Source organism: Ranitomeya variabilis, chromosome 2 (assembly GCF_051348905.1).
Source record: "Ranitomeya variabilis isolate aRanVar5 chromosome 2, aRanVar5.hap1, whole genome shotgun sequence".
NCBI lineage: Eukaryota > Metazoa > Chordata > Amphibia > Anura > Dendrobatidae > Ranitomeya > Ranitomeya variabilis.
The window spans coordinates 704,072,808-704,091,108 of record NC_135233.1 but is presented as its reverse complement, the minus strand read 5'-3'; the positions used below and the strand labels follow the sequence as shown (position 1 = coordinate 704,091,108).

Here is an 18,301-nt window from a genome sequence, read left to right as displayed (position 1 = left end):
GATTAGTGCAATATGCAGTTTGTAGACTTGTGTCCCGTTTGTCTGTCACGTAAGAGCAAATGCATATTCTAAGTGGCTGCATAGTAATGTGTCTTCATGCGGCCATTTTAATATTCCTTGAGAATATTACTGGAGTGGCTGTGATTACCAGTTGGTAATGTTGAAGTCGTCTGTCGTGCTCATATCGGTGTATCTTCTGTGCAGGGAAAATGAAGCACTATGGAGAGAAATTTCAGAACTTCGTGCAAAACACTCTCAACAGCAGCAAGTTATTAGAAAGGTAAGGCTTACTTTTATTTCCATACTTGTCTCATGGGGTTCTCCAAGAAAAAAAAAAACAAGAGCTAAAGGAAATGTCATCTATAAATATCTAAATACGTTTAATTAGTAAATCATATTTTGTGTAGAGGTGATCACTAAAGAATTGAAATGGCCACTGTCCTGTTACACTGATGGGGAGACCTGTCCTAGAAATCTAGAATATTTAGATAGGAGTCTGAGAGCATGTGCAGTAGGAATCTCTGCTCCTGTGAGCTTGTGATACTTGTATGGTTATTCAGAAAGACAGCACACACAAGTGAGTGGCCTCCTCTCATCTTGGCACCCATAGCGTACAGCAGTGTGAATGGTCTCCTCTCACCATGGCACCCATAGCGTACAGCAGTGTGAGTGGTCTCTCACCATGGCACCCATAGCGTACAGCAGTGTGAATGGTCTCCTCTCACCTTGGCACCCATAGCGTACAGCAGTGTAAGTGGTCTCTCACCTTGGCACCTATAGCGTACAGCAGTGTGAGTGGCCTCCTCTCACCTTGGCACCCATAGCGTACAGCAGTGTGAATGGTCTCCTCTCACCTTGGCACCTATAGCGTACAGCAGTGTGAGTGGCCTCCTCTCACCTTGGCACCCATAGCGTACAGCAGTGTGAGTGGCCTCGTCTCACCTTGGCACCCATAGCGTACAGCAGTGTGAGTGGCCTCGTCTCACCTTGGCACCCATAGCGTACAGCAGTGTGAGTGGCCTCGTCTCACCTTGGCACCCATAGTGTACAGCAGTGTGAGTGGCCTCGTCTCACCTTGGCACCCATAGCGTACAGCAGTGTGAGTGGCCTCCTCTCACCTTGGCACCCATAGCGTACAGCAGTGTGAGTGGCCTCGTCTCACCTTGGCACCCATAGCGTACAGCAGTGTGAGTGGCCTCCTCTCACCTTGGCACCCATAGCGTACAGCAGTGTGAGTGGCCTCCTCTCACCTTGGCACCCATAGCGTACAGCAGTGTGAGTGGTCTCCTCTCACCTTGGCACCCATAGCGTACAGCAGTGTGAGTGTCTTCCTCCTACTTCGGCACTAGTGTCATCCACGCGTGCTTGGGTGTTATCCAAGTATCTTGGGTGTTCTCAGGTAATATGTTTGAGCCCCTGCGCCTGCATGATTTGCGGCAGTAGACAGTCGCAACACATGCAGCAATTGCCTGTTTTAGGCAATGCCCGCATGTGTTGCAGCTGTCTACTGCAACAAAACATGCAGCCACAGAGGCTTGATCATAACACTGGAGCACGCCCTAGATACTTGGACAACACCCAAGCATGCGTGGATGACGCGTTATCAGAGCTCATTCGCTCATCACAATTTGACACCCATAGTGGACAGCCAAAACGGACAGCAGTGTGATTGGCCTCCTCTTACCTCGGCTCCCATAGCGGACAGCAGTGCGAGCGGCCTCCTGTTACCTCAGTACCGATAATGGACAGCAGTGTGAGCGGCCTCCTCTTACCTCAGTACCCATAACGGACAGCAGTGCGAGCGGCCTCCTGTTACCTCAGTACCCATAGTGGACAGCAGTGTGAACGGCCTCCTCTTACCTCAGTACCCATAGTGGACAGCAGTGTGAGTGGCCTCCTCTTGCCTCGGCACCCATAGGGGACAGCAGTGTGAGTGGCCTCCTGACCTTGGTACCTATAGCAGACAGTGTGAGCAGTGTCCTCTTACCTCGGCACCCATAGCGAACAGCAGTGTGAGAGGCCTCCTGAACTTGGTACCTATAGTGGACAGCATTGTGAGCAATGTCATTTTACCTCGGCATCCATAGTGGACAGCAGTGTGAGCGGCCTCCTCTTACCTCGGTACCTATAGCAGACAGCAGTGTGAGAGGCCTCCCAAACTTGGTACCTATAGTGGACAGCATTGTGAGCAGTGTCATTTTACCTCGGCATCCATAGTGGACAGCAGTGTGAGCGGTCTCCTCTTACCTCGGTACCTATAGCAGACAGCAGTGTGAGCAGTGTCCTTTTACCTCGGCATCCATTTTGGACAGCAGTGTGAGCGGCCTCCTTTTACCTCAGTACCCATAGTGGACAGCAGTGTGAGTGGCCTCCTCTTGCCTTGGCATCCATAGGGGACAGCAGTGTGAGCGGCCTCCTGACCTTGGTACCTATAGCAGACAGTGTGAGCAGTGTCTTCTTACCTCGGCACCCAAAGCGAACAGCAGTGTGAAAGGCCTCCTGAACTTGGTACCTATAGTGGACAGCATTGTGAGCAGTGTCATTTTACCTCGGCATCCATAGTGGACAGCAGTGTGAGCGGCCTCCTCTTACCTCGGTACCTATAGCAGACAGCAGTGTGAGCAGTGTCCATTTACCTCGGCATCCATTTTGGACAGCAGTGTGAGCGGCCTCTTCTTACCTCGGCACCTGTAGTACCTCTAGTAGTATTGGTGTAGGGTACATCCTCTTAGATATGAAGGCGGACGGATCTTCCTACTACACACGCTCACAGGCATCTGTCCTACATCCTAGGACAGATTTCTGTCCGAGAAACAAGGTGGCGGCCATTTTAATCCTCTAGTGATTACCTCACTAGACAAGCCAATGAAATGTAGTCTGAATCGCCATCACATGACTCGGAATCGAATCAGCACTGGGTACTGGAGATGACGGCACTCTTGCCCTAGAGCTCTCGTGTGGTGGTGTCACCCGTGAGCCCTTCACCCAATCAGCGCTGGCATCACTGTCTCCGCCTTCGTACAAATTGAATATGAAGAGGCAGTGAGCAGCTGCAGCCCTGACTTCCTCTTCATGTTCTATTCGTTTGAAGTGCCGGCACACGAGGTGAGTATAAACCTTTTTTATTTTGTCAGGGCCAAACATTTAGATCAAGAAGGGGTTGTCCTAGTAGTGGACAGCCTTTTTAAAGCACCCTCCAGTGACTTTATTACAGTATTCCAGAATGCTGTAGATAAGCCCCTGATGCTGGTGGGCTTGCCTCACCCTCGATTTTGGGTGTGACCGGTTCCCTTTTAACATCCTAGGATTGAGTCCACAGCTCCATGATCGGATATTAGGCCACACTCACTGTATGGCAGTGTAGCCACATCTATTGTGCCATTGTTTTGGATTTGTTCTTTTCCTGGGCTCCTGTCACTAGACACCTAGTACAGAAGGTAGATCAGGCTGGACTAGTCCTGTTTTTAGCCGTTTGCTGTGAGACTTATGCTTTTCTCCCTCCGTCTTTGTTTTCAGATTGTACAGTTCATTGTGACCTTGGTGCAGAATAACCGACTAGTAAGCCTGAAGAGGAAACAGTAAGAACATTTTGTTCATTGTCTATTCTAGGCCCTTAGAAACAAACAGATACTAATGTTTTCTATTCCTACTCTGAAGGCCGCTACTTCTGAACACAAAAAGTTCCCCTAAAGCCACTATTCTACAGACAATGGTTAAAGAAACTGGAGCGGACAACCGCCACGTAAGTATCTTACGGTTTAGAAGCTCACAGCCGCATTTCATGTAGCCGATATAACCAATCTGAGAAATCCTCTTCTAACCTCACCATGCAAGACATCCCTGCAGTGTTACTGTTTTCACGTGTTGTTCTGACAGGCGTAATAGACTTATGTACAGAGTTATCACTTTCTAGTCAAACAGGCCAGTAAAAAACATAAAAATAAATGATTTACAAAATGTATAGGAAATTTAAACGACTTACTTCATTAAAAATGGTCCTTTCTGCCCCCCTCAAAAACAATACAGACTTGGTATACAGTATTTGCCAGAGTAAAAAAAAATATTGTTTTAATCATGTAAAAGTAGCAAAGCATAAAAATATAAATTTACTGCCATCATTTTACAGATTCAGAGAATAAAGTTTAACATGTCATTAAAGGGGTACAAAGAGGGAATACAAATCTATTTCAAGCCACATTCTGTCACAAACTAAAGGCTCCTAGCCCTCTGCCTGTCTGTTTATGGCACTTCATGTGACTTTACAACTACAGTGGGACCTCGTGTCATATCACTAATTATGCTTCTGCATGCTCGGCCTCCATTCTTGGTCTTTACAGCACAGATCAGTGAGCTTGATTTGCTTCTTGCTCTTTAGGCAACCCAGCCACCTGACCAAGCTTCTGACTCGCTGTGTGTTTGATGTTCCCCCTCCTATTCTCTGCTGCCCCATGGCTACCTCCACGCTCCTAGAGATCCTAGGAAGGAAACACAGACCCAGCCATGATGGTACACATACTTGTTCTGTACTCCTCCATAGCTTTTATGGCATATAACTAATCCAGACAGCAGTGAGAGTGAGGGGCGACATCAATCGGTAGTGAGCTTGGTAAAGGGACTTGCAAAAGGAGCAAGAAGCAAGTTATCCCTATGATTTAGGGCAGTACCTCAGACCTAAAGAGAAAATGTCAGACCCCAGTGACCGACAGCAAAGACTTGACAAAAGACCCAGAGACAAAAATAATAATCCTGTAATTTTGAATGTTTCCTCATTTTTGTAGGTCCCACATAGAACAGAAGAGATTTCTGATGATATAGTAATTTATGACATAACAGACAACTTGGAAGTACAAGAGGAATCCTCCACCGCCCCTGAAAATTCAGACAGTCCTTCTCCTGAAACATTAAAGTAAGACCTCTTATATTTGGAATTTTAGCATTTTTGTTGCTATCCAGAGTTCAAGGACTAATGGCAGATAAAAAAAATAAATAATAAAATCTGAATCCTTGTTGTTCCTACTAGCGGTAAGCTTTCACATGAAGTTGTAATAGTGGAGGATGACAGCGAAGATGAAGAGGTCCCAGTTGTTCAAGACCACAGCTCACATCTAATTGGGCCGTTGAGCCCAGTCCGTGAGGACATTTCAAGCCCGTTGATGTCTGGTCCTCTGCAGCTGAATAACCAGTCTTCACTTAGCGCAGAAGACCCCTTCACCATTATGGATTCTATTCTTAATGAAAGTGGTGTTATTTCCCAAAATATCAATCTCCTTGGAAAGTAAGTGTTCCCAATCCTCATAGATCTGTTAGTCACTGTAGTGGTGTTAAAGCGTCCAATAGCTTGATTCCTTATTTGACTTTTTTTACTCCTCCGATTTTTTATTTTTTTTTTCTTTCTTTTAACCCCTTTCCGACATCAGGCGTAATAATACACTAATGTCAGACACTTTTCATTTGATGTGGGCTCAAAGCCAGAGCCCACTACTTTTCTGGCACATGTCAGCTGTTTTGAACAGCTGACATGTGCCTCTAACAGGTGCGGGTGAATTCGCATTCGACTCTGACAGCGGCATTTACCACGTGCTTCCGGCAAGCGCACCAGAAATCCCACCCATTGGCAATTTCACCGCACTTGGATTCTTTTTCCCTTTTTACAGTACAAGATATGGTAAAACCAATGGTATTGTTCAAAAGTACAACTCGTCCGACAAAAAATAAGCCCTCACATGGCCATTTTGACCAAAAAATAAAAAAAGTTACGGCTTTGGGAAGAAGGGGAGCAAAAAATGAAAATGCGAAACCAAAAATGGTTAAGGGGTTAATATGGCCTTATTTTTCTCTTGTTGTTTTTTTCCGATGTTGCCCTGGCCCTCTACCAGTCTTCATACTCTTAATGCCTAGCATAGAGGTCCCCATTTTCCCCAATTTTCATTGTCTGAGGTCTAAAAGCATGCAAAAGGACTAGAGTGCAAAGCCCCACTAGAAATGGCCCCTCTCTAACAGGCCAATAAAACTTAGTGGTGTTCTGAAGTCGAAGTAAACTTTATTGTAAACTTTATTGTAAATTCCTATCTATTTTCTATCATAGACTAAGCCATTTTCTAATATACTTGCATTAAAAATTCCCTACCGTTCTCTAACTATACTAACTGCTTCTGTATTTTTTTTTCCTTTCATCCCCTACTTCCCAAAGGCTACACTCTATCGTGCCAAAGCATGTCGAATATGAAATACATGAAATATGAATAGCAAAATTGCTTTTTGAACATTAGGAAAAATATTTGATACACTTTACACAGAATTTGGCCAAATAGTGTGAGCCCATCAACCATCGTCAAGGTGGCCTCATTAATCTGATGGGTTCCTGACCTCCCTGTCCAAATGTGAACACTTACCTAAGGCTAATGTCTGTAGGCCTGGGTGACTGTGTGAGCCCATCAACCATCGTCAAGGTGGCCAAATTCTGTGCAAAACATTTCATAAATATTTTTCCTAATGTTCAAAAAGCCATTTTGCTATTCATATTTCATATTCGACATGCTTTGGCACGATCGAGTGCAACCTTTTTTTGAATGTTGTATATGGAGGTAACTGCTCCTGGTATGCACCTATTCACACTAGTTTGGATGTGCCAGTCGTTTCTCTATCATTGCTACTTCCCAAAGGCGTCATCAAGGGATTCGATCCATTGCCCAACTCCTGATGACGCCATTGTTGCGGTGAAATGGGGTGGGGGACAAGTGCCGCATGGTTAAAATTTTACAGGTCCTATAACTGCCCACAAATGATAGTACCCTGGAGTGCTATCCTCAGTACACCGAATAATAAGCAATCTGTGCTCAGATTCTAACAGTAGAATTATATAGCACACTTTAGGATGGTTATTTTAACAAGTACCACACAGGAATCGATTAACTTTTAATTTGACAACATAAAAATGTCGTTTTATTGGCCTATTAGAGTATAGAGTTGAGCTAATTTCTTCGGGTCCCCGCTTATTCGGCAAGCTATAGCGCTTAGGCTAATTTCACACTAGCGTTCGGCAGGGCTGCGATGGTAGCCTTCTTCCTCCGTGAAGCCCCGCCCACTGTCGCACCGCTTCCTTCTGCTCTGCCTATGTCTGCATGCGTCCTGCGTACCCTATCTTTAATATTGGGTACACAGGCCATGTGGATGTATGTGGATGCCTCCGCATGCGTCGTTTTGACGCTGCACCGACCGCAAAAAGATGCAACATGTTGTGTTCGACTCCGTTTATAACTAAGGTCTGAAAGCAAAGTGATGTACAGAAACGCTGCTGATCCAAGGTTATAGGGTCAGTTGCTTTCACAAGGCTTCTAAATAATAAGATGCTGTTACATGTACACCTTTTAAGCTATTTTCTCTCATTTTCCAGAGTGGAACTGATCGATTATCTAGACAGCATCGACTGCACATTAGATGACTTCAAAGCGCTGCTATCAGGACGACAGTTCAGCATAGACCGAGAACTGCTGGTAGATGTATGAACGCTTTTGCATATTTCTTAGATTGTACGATTTTATTATAAGCCCAGAATACAGAACATTCTTGGGGGCAATATAAATAAAATGTCTTTAACCCCTTAACACAAAATAATGCACATGTACGTCAGCACTCGGGTGCACATGTGTGGAGGGGACTTGGAGTTTAGTTTCTGGCTGTTAAAATGTTGCTATTTTTCTGATGGAGCAGTGTCAAAAACCTAACTATCGCTTCTGTACACTACTAGATTTTGCGGATTATAAGACGCACCGAATTGTAAGACTCACGCCAACTTTTGAGGAGAAAAATAGGAATAAAAACACTTTTTTTAATAAATTGGTGTTGCTTCTTATAATCCATGTGTCTTATTGCTTACCGGGGGTGGTGGCTGCGGTGAAGTGGGGTCCCAGGGTGGGATGAGGGGGTGTTCGGATGTGCGGTGCACCGCTGCGGGTGTCGGGTGCTGCAGGTGTCAGGTGCTGTGGGTGCTCTGCCGACATCTTGTGAAAGCCCAGAGGCCCCGTATTGACATGGTTTCCTATGCAGTGGACTGGACTTTGGGAATATGGCTTGGGGCGGCGCATGCGCAGATGGAGATCTTGTGGGATGTTCTCAGCCCTTCAGGATTTTATGAAATTGTCAACTTAAGAGGAATCTAAGTCTCTGAAGGTTTCGGGCATTAGACCTTGTCATATTTTTTTTTTTCATAATATTACAGTTGCATAGACCCACAAATATGACAAGTGTAGCTCCCTCTACCAAGCCGTTATTCAATTGAAAGGGGTTCTGCTGGCCTTATGACGCCAAAAATGTATATCTCGTGCATATCGAGTTGATTCAGAACCCAATATTTCTATCTGGATAATGGCAACTGGCTGGCTACCTAAGGTGTTAGGAATCTCATCCGGGAGACCACAGACCACAGTAGGGCTGTGTGCACACGTTCAGGATTTTTCGCATTTTTTTCGCTATAAAAACGCGATAAAGCCGCGAAAAAAAATGCATACATTAACCATCCTATTTATTAGAATGCAATCCACAATTTTTGTGCACATGTTGCATTTTTTTCCAGCGGCGTAATCGCATTCCGGAAAAAAACGCATCAAGTTCACACATTGGAATGCATTGATCCGCTTACTTTCCACATGTGGCTATGCCCACCATGCGAGAAGTAAGCGGATCATGTGCGGTTGGTACCCAGGGTGGAGGAGAGGAGACTCTCCTCCAGGCCCTGAGTACCATATAATTGTTAAAATAAATAAATAAATAAAAAAAAAAAAAAAAATCATGATATTCTCACCTTCTGGCGTCCCTCGCAGTCTTCCACTCCTCGCGATGCTTCTGTTCCCAGTAATGCATTGCGAAAATGACCTGTGATGACGTAGCGGTCTCTCCCTTTCATGGCTAACAAAATATAGTGAATGATGTTACAAAGCAAGCTTTTAAAACTACTTATGTTTCTTCATCAGGCTGATATAACAAGATATTTGAGGAAACCCAATTACCGTATTTTTCGTATTATAAGATACTTTGGATTATAAGACGCACCCCAAATTTTGAGGAGAAAAATAAGAAAAAAATATTTTTTAATAATCTGGTGGTGCTTCTTATAATCCATGCATCTTATTGCTTACCGGGGTGGTGGTTGCAGGAGGAGGCAGGAGTGGGGATGATGCTTCAGGCCGCAGGCCGTGATGAGTGGAGGCTCTGATGTGTGGCGCGCTGCTGCGGGGTTCTTGTGCTGCTGCTGCGGGGTTCTTGTGCTGCTGCTGCGGGGTTCTTGTGCTGCTGCTGCGGGGTTCTTGTGCTGCTGCTGCGGGGTTCTTGTGCTGCTGCCGCGGGGTTCTTGTGCTGCTGCCGCGGGGTTCTTGTGCTGCTGCCGTGTGTCTCCTGGTGCCCGGCTGTTGCTACGGGTGTCTCCGTTGCCCAGCGGTACTGCGTGGGTGTCCGGCGCTGCCTGGGGCTCTGGCGATATTTTGCGACAGGTCAGAGCCCCAGTACTTCCAGGGTTCCACGTGCGCTGGTCTCCGGGAATATGATCTCTCGAAATCTTTATCCCAAGATCACCATCAGCGCATGCGCCGCTAGGAGGACACGAAGTGATACCAAGAAAGTTAGCTCCTCCCCTGCAGTATACACTCTCCTGCTGGCTCTCAGCTAACCGTGGTAAAAGCAGTAGATCATCAGTAACAACATATGAGCTTACAGCATGTCATATTATATGAGAGTATAGCATATCAGATTATAAAAACAAGCATAACCTAATACCAGGGTGGGAGCTGTGTCCCCCAATGATTGGCTCGGAGAAAAGGATTTTACGGTGAGTACACAAAAAAATCCCTCTTCTCCTTCGCCTCATTGGGGGACACAGACCGTGGGACGTACCAAAGCAGTCCCTGGGAGGGGACAACATCAGATCAGGCCCTGTGTAACCGCTACTTACAAGTGCGCCACCGCGGCCTGCAGAGTCCGCCTGCCCAGACTCCCATCTGTGGAAGTGTGGGAATTATAGTGCTTCAAGAATGCATGCGGACTGGACTAATCCGTAAGCTTGCAGGCGTGTCTTGTCGACGCCTGGTGCCTAGAACCCACGATAGACAGGGAGGCTGACATCTAACATGGAAGGACTCCTGGATGGTGAAAGGAATACACCAGGCTAAATGGCCGATGAAGACCCTTCCTGTAAACGTCAGGAAGCCTTCCTCTTACCGTCAGGAAGCCCAAGATACAGTGTCCAACCTTCGGAAGGACGCTGTCCTCGAGACGTACCTACTCAGAGCACTCGCTTCGTTCGAAATATGGGGAACTCATTCCATTTTGTGGACTGGTGCCGAAAGAGATGAGGGAAGAACTATGCCCTCATAGCAGTGTTAATACAATACCACCTTGGTAACAAGGGACGGGGATGGCCTGGGGACAACCTTGCCTTGAAAGAAATAAGGGAAAAAAGTCTGAAAGCACCCTTTAGCACCGAAGACTCGTCAGGATGAGGATATCGCAGAGAAAAAAAGGGGCAACCTTCCCTAATAGTAAGGTCTGTCCGGATCAAAAAAAGACTCTACTGTAATACTCCTAGAACCATTAAGGTCCCAATGATCTAACGGTATGCGTTAGGGAACAACTACGTGTGAAAACTTCCTGCGAGAAAGTCCCTACTTGCAGTTTTGTTGCAGAAAGGCGAAAGCTACCAGCTCCGCAAGCAAAAAAAGTGATGTGGTCAGTGCGGATTTCCGAGGATCTCTGGGGCCCTTTCTGCTTCTGAAAAGCTTTCGGAAGTAGTGGAAGGGGAGTTATGGAAACTGGTACCATGGAAGAACCAGAGCATGCAGTGCGATGGCTCTTGGATCTCGAGGCCGAACCACGAATTCGAGTACACAAGCGATCAGTCTGGACGCCATCCGAACTACAACTGGAGAGCTCCAGTGAAGGCAGGTCTGATGGAAGACTTCCGGGTGAAGTTCCCACTCGCTTGAGGCGAAACCCTGACGGCTGAATATGTTCGCCGCCCAGAGTTCTACTCCTGGGATATGTACTGCCGAGATCACCGAGTGATAGATCTCGGCCCATCAGTGTGAGGTACCTCGGACATTGCGCCTGAACGTGGGTACCTGCTAGATGATTGATGTATGGCACAGCCGTGGCATTGTCCAATTTAATTCAGATTGGTTGACCCGCCAGAAGGCAGTGGACCTACTGTAGGACTACCGTTCGGATCTCCAGAGCAATGATCGGGAGAAGAGGACTGGCATTGGTAGTTACTAATAACCCTGGAACCGGGAGAAAGGCTCTGGATGAAGAAGGAGCTCAGAGACTATCGTCTGAAAGTCTGTTTGACTTGCTGAAAACGAGCGGAGCGAAGGAAATTGCTTCCATTGTCATCACCGTTTTTCCTCAGAACCCTGTTGAAGGACCATGACCTTGTCTGGAGGGAGAATTACCATCCTTCTGGAAGAGTACCGGATCATCCTCAAACAGGATATCTGCTGGGCTGGAAATGAGAAGTTGTCTAAGTCTAGCCACCAGCCCAGATGAGAGGGTATCGCAAGTGATATAGACTACTTAGCGTAGTCCTGGAAGGGCAGCTAGACAGTCGGCCAAACAGGGCAAGACGACCACGCCTCTAGGGTGCAAAAGGAACATGACAGCCACCATGAGCCTTGCGAACACTCTGGGTGCGGTAGCAAGGCCGAAGACAATGTCGTGACTTGAAAATGCTGCTCACCAATGGAAAGGCAAAAGAATTTTTGAAGAGGGTAAGCATCCCGAATGTCGATGGATGCCAGAAACTGCACCTTTTTCTGTTAAGTAATGGCTGAGCGGAGGAACTCCATTCGAAGAACAACCTTGTGAAAGGTTGTTAGACCTTTGAGGTCCAGGATCGGTCCTACTTCTCGTTACCCTTTTTGGAACCAAGATCCCTTAAATCTAGACTGTCCTGGACAACCCTTCCACTGCTGGTCGGGGCTGTAGGAACGTACGATCCTTTGTTAGTCTCCCGCTCAAAAGATTTGATTGACCAGCTGTACTGTCTTCAGGAAAGGGTTACTGGTGTGAATCAAAGTAGTTAAGGTCTCCAGCCAGGAGACCATTGCTCTAGCAATCCATGTGGCTAGGGAGGGTAGAGGGCTGGACCCGAAGCTGCAAAACGGAATGAACCAGATTTGCTATCTGACAGACCGTGGCATTTTCAATTGATGACACATCGGGCAGGGATACTGGTAGGTAAATCACAGGAGATTGTACCCGGTTAATCTGCCAAGTGGCAAAATGCGCGGCTGCTTCCAGCAGGTCATAGTCTCTTGCCGTCGCCGCTCTCTTGACGGTGCAGAGTTAAAAATTAGGAACTCTCGATCCACCATCCTCTTAACAGGGAAGTGGGGAGAGATCATCTGCCTTCTTGCATCTTCTTTTAAATAGTGGTGATGCAGAGGGGGGTGCTCAGACGCCCGAAAAGGGTGCCTCTGTACATCCAGAGTTCAGGTCTCCGGGTGGACAGGACAGGTTGTCTGGCGTTAGGCCTGGATGCAGAAGAGAATACCTGGAGGCGACACTCGGTGTGCCCATCTGTTGATGGTGTGGGGAGATCGGTGCCCTTTAACTCCTTTCTGCCATTGGACGTACTATTCCGTCCATGTGGGGTGGGCCCTAATTCCCAAGGACGGAATAGTACGTCCAGCACGATCGGCCGCGCTCACGGGGGGAGCGCGGCCGGGTGTCAGCTGCCTATCGCAGCTGACATCCGGCACTATGTGCCAGGAGCGGTCATGGACCGCCCCCGGCACATTAACCCCCGGCACACCGCGATCAAACATGATCGCGGTGTGCCGGCGGTACAGGGAAGCATCGCGCAGGGAGGGGGCTCCCTGCGGGCTTCCCTGAGACCCCCGGAGCAACGCGATGTGATCGCGTTGCTGCGAGGGTCTCCTACCTCCTATCCCTGCAGGGCCCGGATCCAAAATGGCCGCGGGGCTGCATCCGGGTCCTGCAGGGATTACTTCCGGGTGCCGTGCAGGTGCTGGTAAGCCTGCACGGCTGTAAGTGAGATCGGTGATTTGACAGAGTGCTGTCAATCACCGATCTGTAATGTCCCCCCCCCCCCCCCCCCCCCCCCCCCCCCCCCCCGGGACAAAGTAAAAAAGTAAAAAAAAAAATTCCCACATGTGTAAAAAAAAAAAAAAAAAATCCTAAATAAAGAAAAATATATATATTATTCCCATAAATACATTCCTTTATATAAATAAAAAAAATCAAACAAAATTACACATATTTAGTATCGCCGCGTCCATAACGACCCCACCTATAAAACTATATCACTAGTTAACCCCTTCAGTGAACACCGTAAAAAAAAAGAGGCAAAAAACAACGCTTTATTCTCATACCGCCAAACAAAAACTAGAATAACACGTGATCAAAAAGACGCATATAATTAACCATGGTATCGCTGCAAATGTCATCTTGTCCCGCAAAAAACTAGCTGCCATATAGCATCATCAGCAAAAAAATAAAAAAGTTATAGTCCTCAGAATAAAGCGATGCCAAAATAATTTTTTTCTATAAAATAGTTTTTATCGTATAAAAGCGCCAAAACATAAAAAAAAAGGATATAAATGAGGTATCGCTGTAATCGTACTGACCCGAAGAATAAAACTGCTTTATCAATTTTACCAAATGCGGAATGGTATAAACGCCTCCCCCAAAAGAAATTCATGAATAGCTGGTTTTTGGTCATTCTGCCTCACAAAAATCGGAATAAAAAGCGATCAAAAAATCTCCCGTGCCCAAGCATGTTACCAATAAAAACGTCAACTCGTTCCGCAAAAAACAAGACCTCACATGACTCTGTGGACTCAAATATGAAAAAATTATAGCTCTCAAAATGTGGTAATGGAAAAAATATTTTTTGCAATAAAAAGCTTCTTTCAGTGTGTGACAGCTGCCAATCATAAAAATCCGCTAAAAAACCCGCTATAAAAGTAAATCAAACCCCACTTCATCACCCCCTTAGATAGGGAAAAATAAAAAAATTTAAAAAATGTATTTATTTCCATTTTACCGCTAGGGTTAGGGTTAGGGTTAGGGTTGGGGCTAGGGTTAGGGTTGGGGCTAGGGTTAGGGTTGGGGCTAGGGTTAGGGTTGGGGTTAGGGTTGGGGCTGGGGTTAGGGTTGGGGCTAGGGTTAGGGTTGGGGCTAGGGTTAGGGTTGGGGCTAAAGTTAGGGTTGGGGCTAAAGTTAGGGTTAGGGTTTGGATTACATCTACGGTTGGGAATAGGGTTGGGATTAGGGTTAGGGGTGTGTCTGGGTTAGAGGTGTGGTTAGGGTTACCATTGGGATTAGGGTTACCATTGGGGTTAGGGGTGTGTTTGGATTAGGGTTTCAGTTATAATTGGGGGGTTTCCACTGTTTAGGCACATCAGGGGCTCTCCAAACGCGACATGGCGTCCGATCTCAATTTCAGCCAATTCTGCGTTGAAAAAGTAAAACAGTGCTCCTTCCCTTCCGAGCTCTCCCGTGCGCCCAAACAGGGGTTTACCCCAACATATGGGGTATCAGCGTACTCGGAACACATTGGAGAACAACTTTTGGGGTCCAATTTCTCCTGTTACCCTTGGGAAAATACAAAACTGGGGGCGAATAAATAATTTTTGTGGAAAAAAAATATTTTTTATTTGCATGGCTCTGCGTTATAAACTGTAGTGAAACAATTGTGGGTTCAAAGTTCTCACAACACATCTAGATAAGTTCCTTGGGGGGTCTACTTTCCAAAATGGTGTCACTAGTGGGGGGGTTTCTACTGTTTAGGTACATTAGGGCCTCTGCAAACGCAACGTGATGCCTGCAGACCAATCCATCTAAGTCTGCATTCCAAATGGCGCTCCTTCCCTTCCGAGCCCTCCCAAGCGCCCAAACGGTGGTCCCCCCCCACATATGGGGTATCAGCGTACTCAGGACAAATTGGACAACAACTTTTGGGGTCCAATTTCTCCTGTTACCCTCGGCAAAATACAAAACTGGGGGTTAAAATATAATTTTTGTGGGAAAAAAATGTTTGTTTTATTTTTACGGCTCTGCATTATAAACTTTTGTGAAGCAGTTGGTGGGTCAAAGTGCTCACTACACCTCTAGATAAGTTCCTTAGGGGGTCTACTTTCCAAAATGGTGTCACTTGTGGGGGGGTTTCAATGTTTAGGCACATCAGTGGCTCTCCAAACTCAACATGGCGTCCCATCTCAATTCCTGTCAACTTTGCAGTGAAAAGTCAAACGGCGTTCCTTCCCTTCCGAGCTCTCCCATGCGCCCAATTTCTTCTCTTACCCTTGGGAAAATAAAAAATTGGGGGTGAAAAGATAATTTTTGTGAAAAAATATGATTTTTTATTTTTACGGTTCTGCATTATAAACTTCTGTGAAGCACTTGGTGGGTCAAAGTGCTCACCACACCTCTAGATAAGTTCCTTAGGTCTACTTTCCAAAATGGTGTCACTTGTGGGGGGTTTCAATGTTTAGGCACATTAGTGGCTCTCCAAACGCAACATGGCATCCCACCTCAATTCCTGTCAATTTTTTCATTGAAAAGTCAAACGGCGCTTCTTCGCTTCCGAGCTCTGTCATGCGCACAAACAGTGGTTTACCCCCACATATGGGGTATCGGCGTACTCAGGACAAATTGTACAACATCTTTTGGGGTCCATTTTCTCCTGTTACCCTTGGTAAAATAAAACAAATTGGAGCTGAAGTAAATTTTGTGTGAAAAAAAAGTTAAATGCTCATTTTTATTTAAACATTCCAAAAATTCATGTGAAACACCTGAAGGGTTAATAAACTTCTTGAATGTGGTTTTGAGCACCTTGAGGGGTGCAGTTTTTAGAATGGTGTCACACTTGGGTATTTTCTATCATATAGACCCCTCAAAATGACTTCAAATGAGATGTGGTCCCTAAAAAAAATGGTGTTGTGAAAATGAGAAAATGCTGGTCAAATTTTAACCCTTATAACTCCCTAACAAAAAAAAATTTTGGTTCCAAAATTGTGCTTATGGAAAGTAGACATGTGGGAAATGTTAGTTACTAAGTATTTTGTGTGACATATCACTGTGATTTAATTGCATAAAAATTCAAAGTTGGAAAATTGCGAAATTTTCAAAATTTTCGCCAAATTTCCATTTTTTTCACAAATAAACGCAGGTAATATCAAAGAAATTTTACCACTATCATGAAGTACAATATGTCACGAGAAAACAATGTCAGAATCACCGGGATCCGTTGAAGCGTTCCAGAGTTATAACCTCATAAAGGGACAGTGGTCAGAATTGTAAAAATTGGCCCGGTCCATAACGTGCAAACCACCCTTGGGGGTGAAGGGGTTAAAGAGCCCGTCGCCCTTAAAAATCAGACCAGGCATGGCATCCCACATAGAGGCTTCTGTCCAGTGAATCGCATATCCGGACTGGATGGCAAATGCGTTACGAGGGAGTTTGGTCTCTTTAGTCTAGAGCAGGACTGGAGTCCTCATCAGTGTTTAGAGATTAGATGATATAAATAGGCGAGTTCCACCTTTACTGAAGCTCTTGCTAGTCCAGGTCCAAGGCAATATCCGAGCCGTGTTCAGTTCTCAGCAAATCCTTGGAGAGAGATCATGAAATGAAAACTTCCGTTTTATAGACGCCTGTACGTTTCTAGAATACTCGTGGCCCCTGCTAGCCGACGGATCCCATGTAGGAGAGGGACCATGTATATCGGTCCTGCGAGCACTCCGAGCCACGGAGGGATTCAATTTCTTGGTCAGAAAAACCATGGGTTGCGGCAGTGACGAAGTCCACTGAGGGAACTAGTTACACCCGGGATGAACTGGGATCAGTGGCGGAGGGCTCCTCATTTATGACTGGCTTCGGATTGGTCATGTACCTTTAAGACCAGGGAATACTGGTCGTGTGCCTTTAGATAAAATCTCGCAGAGAGCGAGAAGCACCAATTCGGGGGCGGAGCCACAGGCACGACGTGGGCGGAGCCTCAAGACTTCCATGAATAGACCCAAGCCGGGCCTAAATTTATGCAGCCGGCGCCAGCGTAGAAGTGAGGGGTGTTGCAGTGGCCGAGAAAATTGAGCGCTTCCGTGCCAGGCGAAAAGCGCCAGGAAAACGGGCAGAGCCGCCTTAGGGCGCCATAGTGCGCTTCCGGGGTGCAGCCTACACATCGGCCGAAGCAGGGGGCTAAATTTTTGCAGCCGGCCAGAGCGTTACCTCAAGGAGGTGGGCCGCAGGGAAGCCCCGAGACTCCGTGAATATCCTGCTGCAGGGGCCTATCGCTGGCAGGATCCACTCACCATCGGTGCGCGTCCCGACATTGAGCCGCCGCGGATGACTGCAGGTCTGGTATTGCAGCGTGGACGGTGCAGGGATAGAGGGCTAAACCTCAATCCATCATCCCTTTGTTAGGGAGGTGGAGAGGAACCGTCCGCCTCCTTGTGCCATCCGCTTTCACAGTGGTGGGACAGTGGGGGCTGCTCGGACGCCATAGAGAGGGGCCTCTGTACATCCACGGAGTTCAGTCTCCAGGTGAACAGGGCCAGTTGTCCAGCATTAGGCCTGGCTCCAGGAGAGTATACATGGAGGCGACACTCCATGTGGTCGCCTGCTGCTGGTGTGGGGAGATCGGGACCGTGAAGGAACCGTCGCCCCTGAAGTGAGCTGGGCGGGGCTCCGGCGGTTGGCAGGGATTTCAACTGCGGCCTAGTCTGGCTGAAAAAGCCGTGGACTAAATTTATGGAGCCTGCCGGTGCAGCGCGTAGGCAGGCTGCGACGTAGCGCCGAATGATTGCCGCTGGCATACCGGCCAGCGGCACCTCTCCCCAGGGACCAGGACCGCACCTTCCACGCAGGCAGCGTGAGGAAGGAAACTACTCACCACCACCGAGCAGAGATGCAGCCTCTATTGCGAGGGAATAAGCTCAATCGATCCTCCCTTTGCCGGGGGATGGAGAGTCTCTGTCCATCTTCATATGTGCCTGCCGCAGGGGACTTACGGCTGTGCCTGCCGCAGGGCATTTACGGTTACTGTGGGGACTACATGACGCCAACAGGTGAGGTATAAGAGGTATACTCTATGTGCTCGCCATCTTACAGGGGGGAGATCAGGACCGTATAGGAACCGACGCCCTAGCGTAGATTAGGCGTGCTCCAGTCGTCGCAGGAAAGGTACGGGGAGGTATACTCGCCGTGGTTGCCTGTTGATGGTTCGGGGGAGAGCGGACCCTAGAAAGGAATCAGTCGCCCCCTTCACTCCGTTAATTAAAAAATAAAAATTTGC

General features: G+C 47.0%; 1 protein-coding gene across 1 annotated transcript in view; it reads left to right on the top strand.

Moving 5' to 3' along the window:
* Nucleotides 1-18,301, top strand: part of HSF2 (heat shock transcription factor 2) — a 52,844-nt gene that overhangs the window by 20,356 nt on the left and 14,187 nt on the right. Inside the window, exons 5-10 of the mRNA XM_077289456.1 lie at nt 205-280; nt 3,517-3,578; nt 3,658-3,742; nt 4,779-4,906; nt 5,021-5,275; nt 7,394-7,499. Coding sequence (XP_077145571.1) covers nt 205-280; nt 3,517-3,578; nt 3,658-3,742; nt 4,779-4,906; nt 5,021-5,275; nt 7,394-7,499 — 712 coding nt within the window. The remainder of the gene's footprint in view (nt 1-204; nt 281-3,516; nt 3,579-3,657; nt 3,743-4,778; nt 4,907-5,020; nt 5,276-7,393; nt 7,500-18,301) is intronic.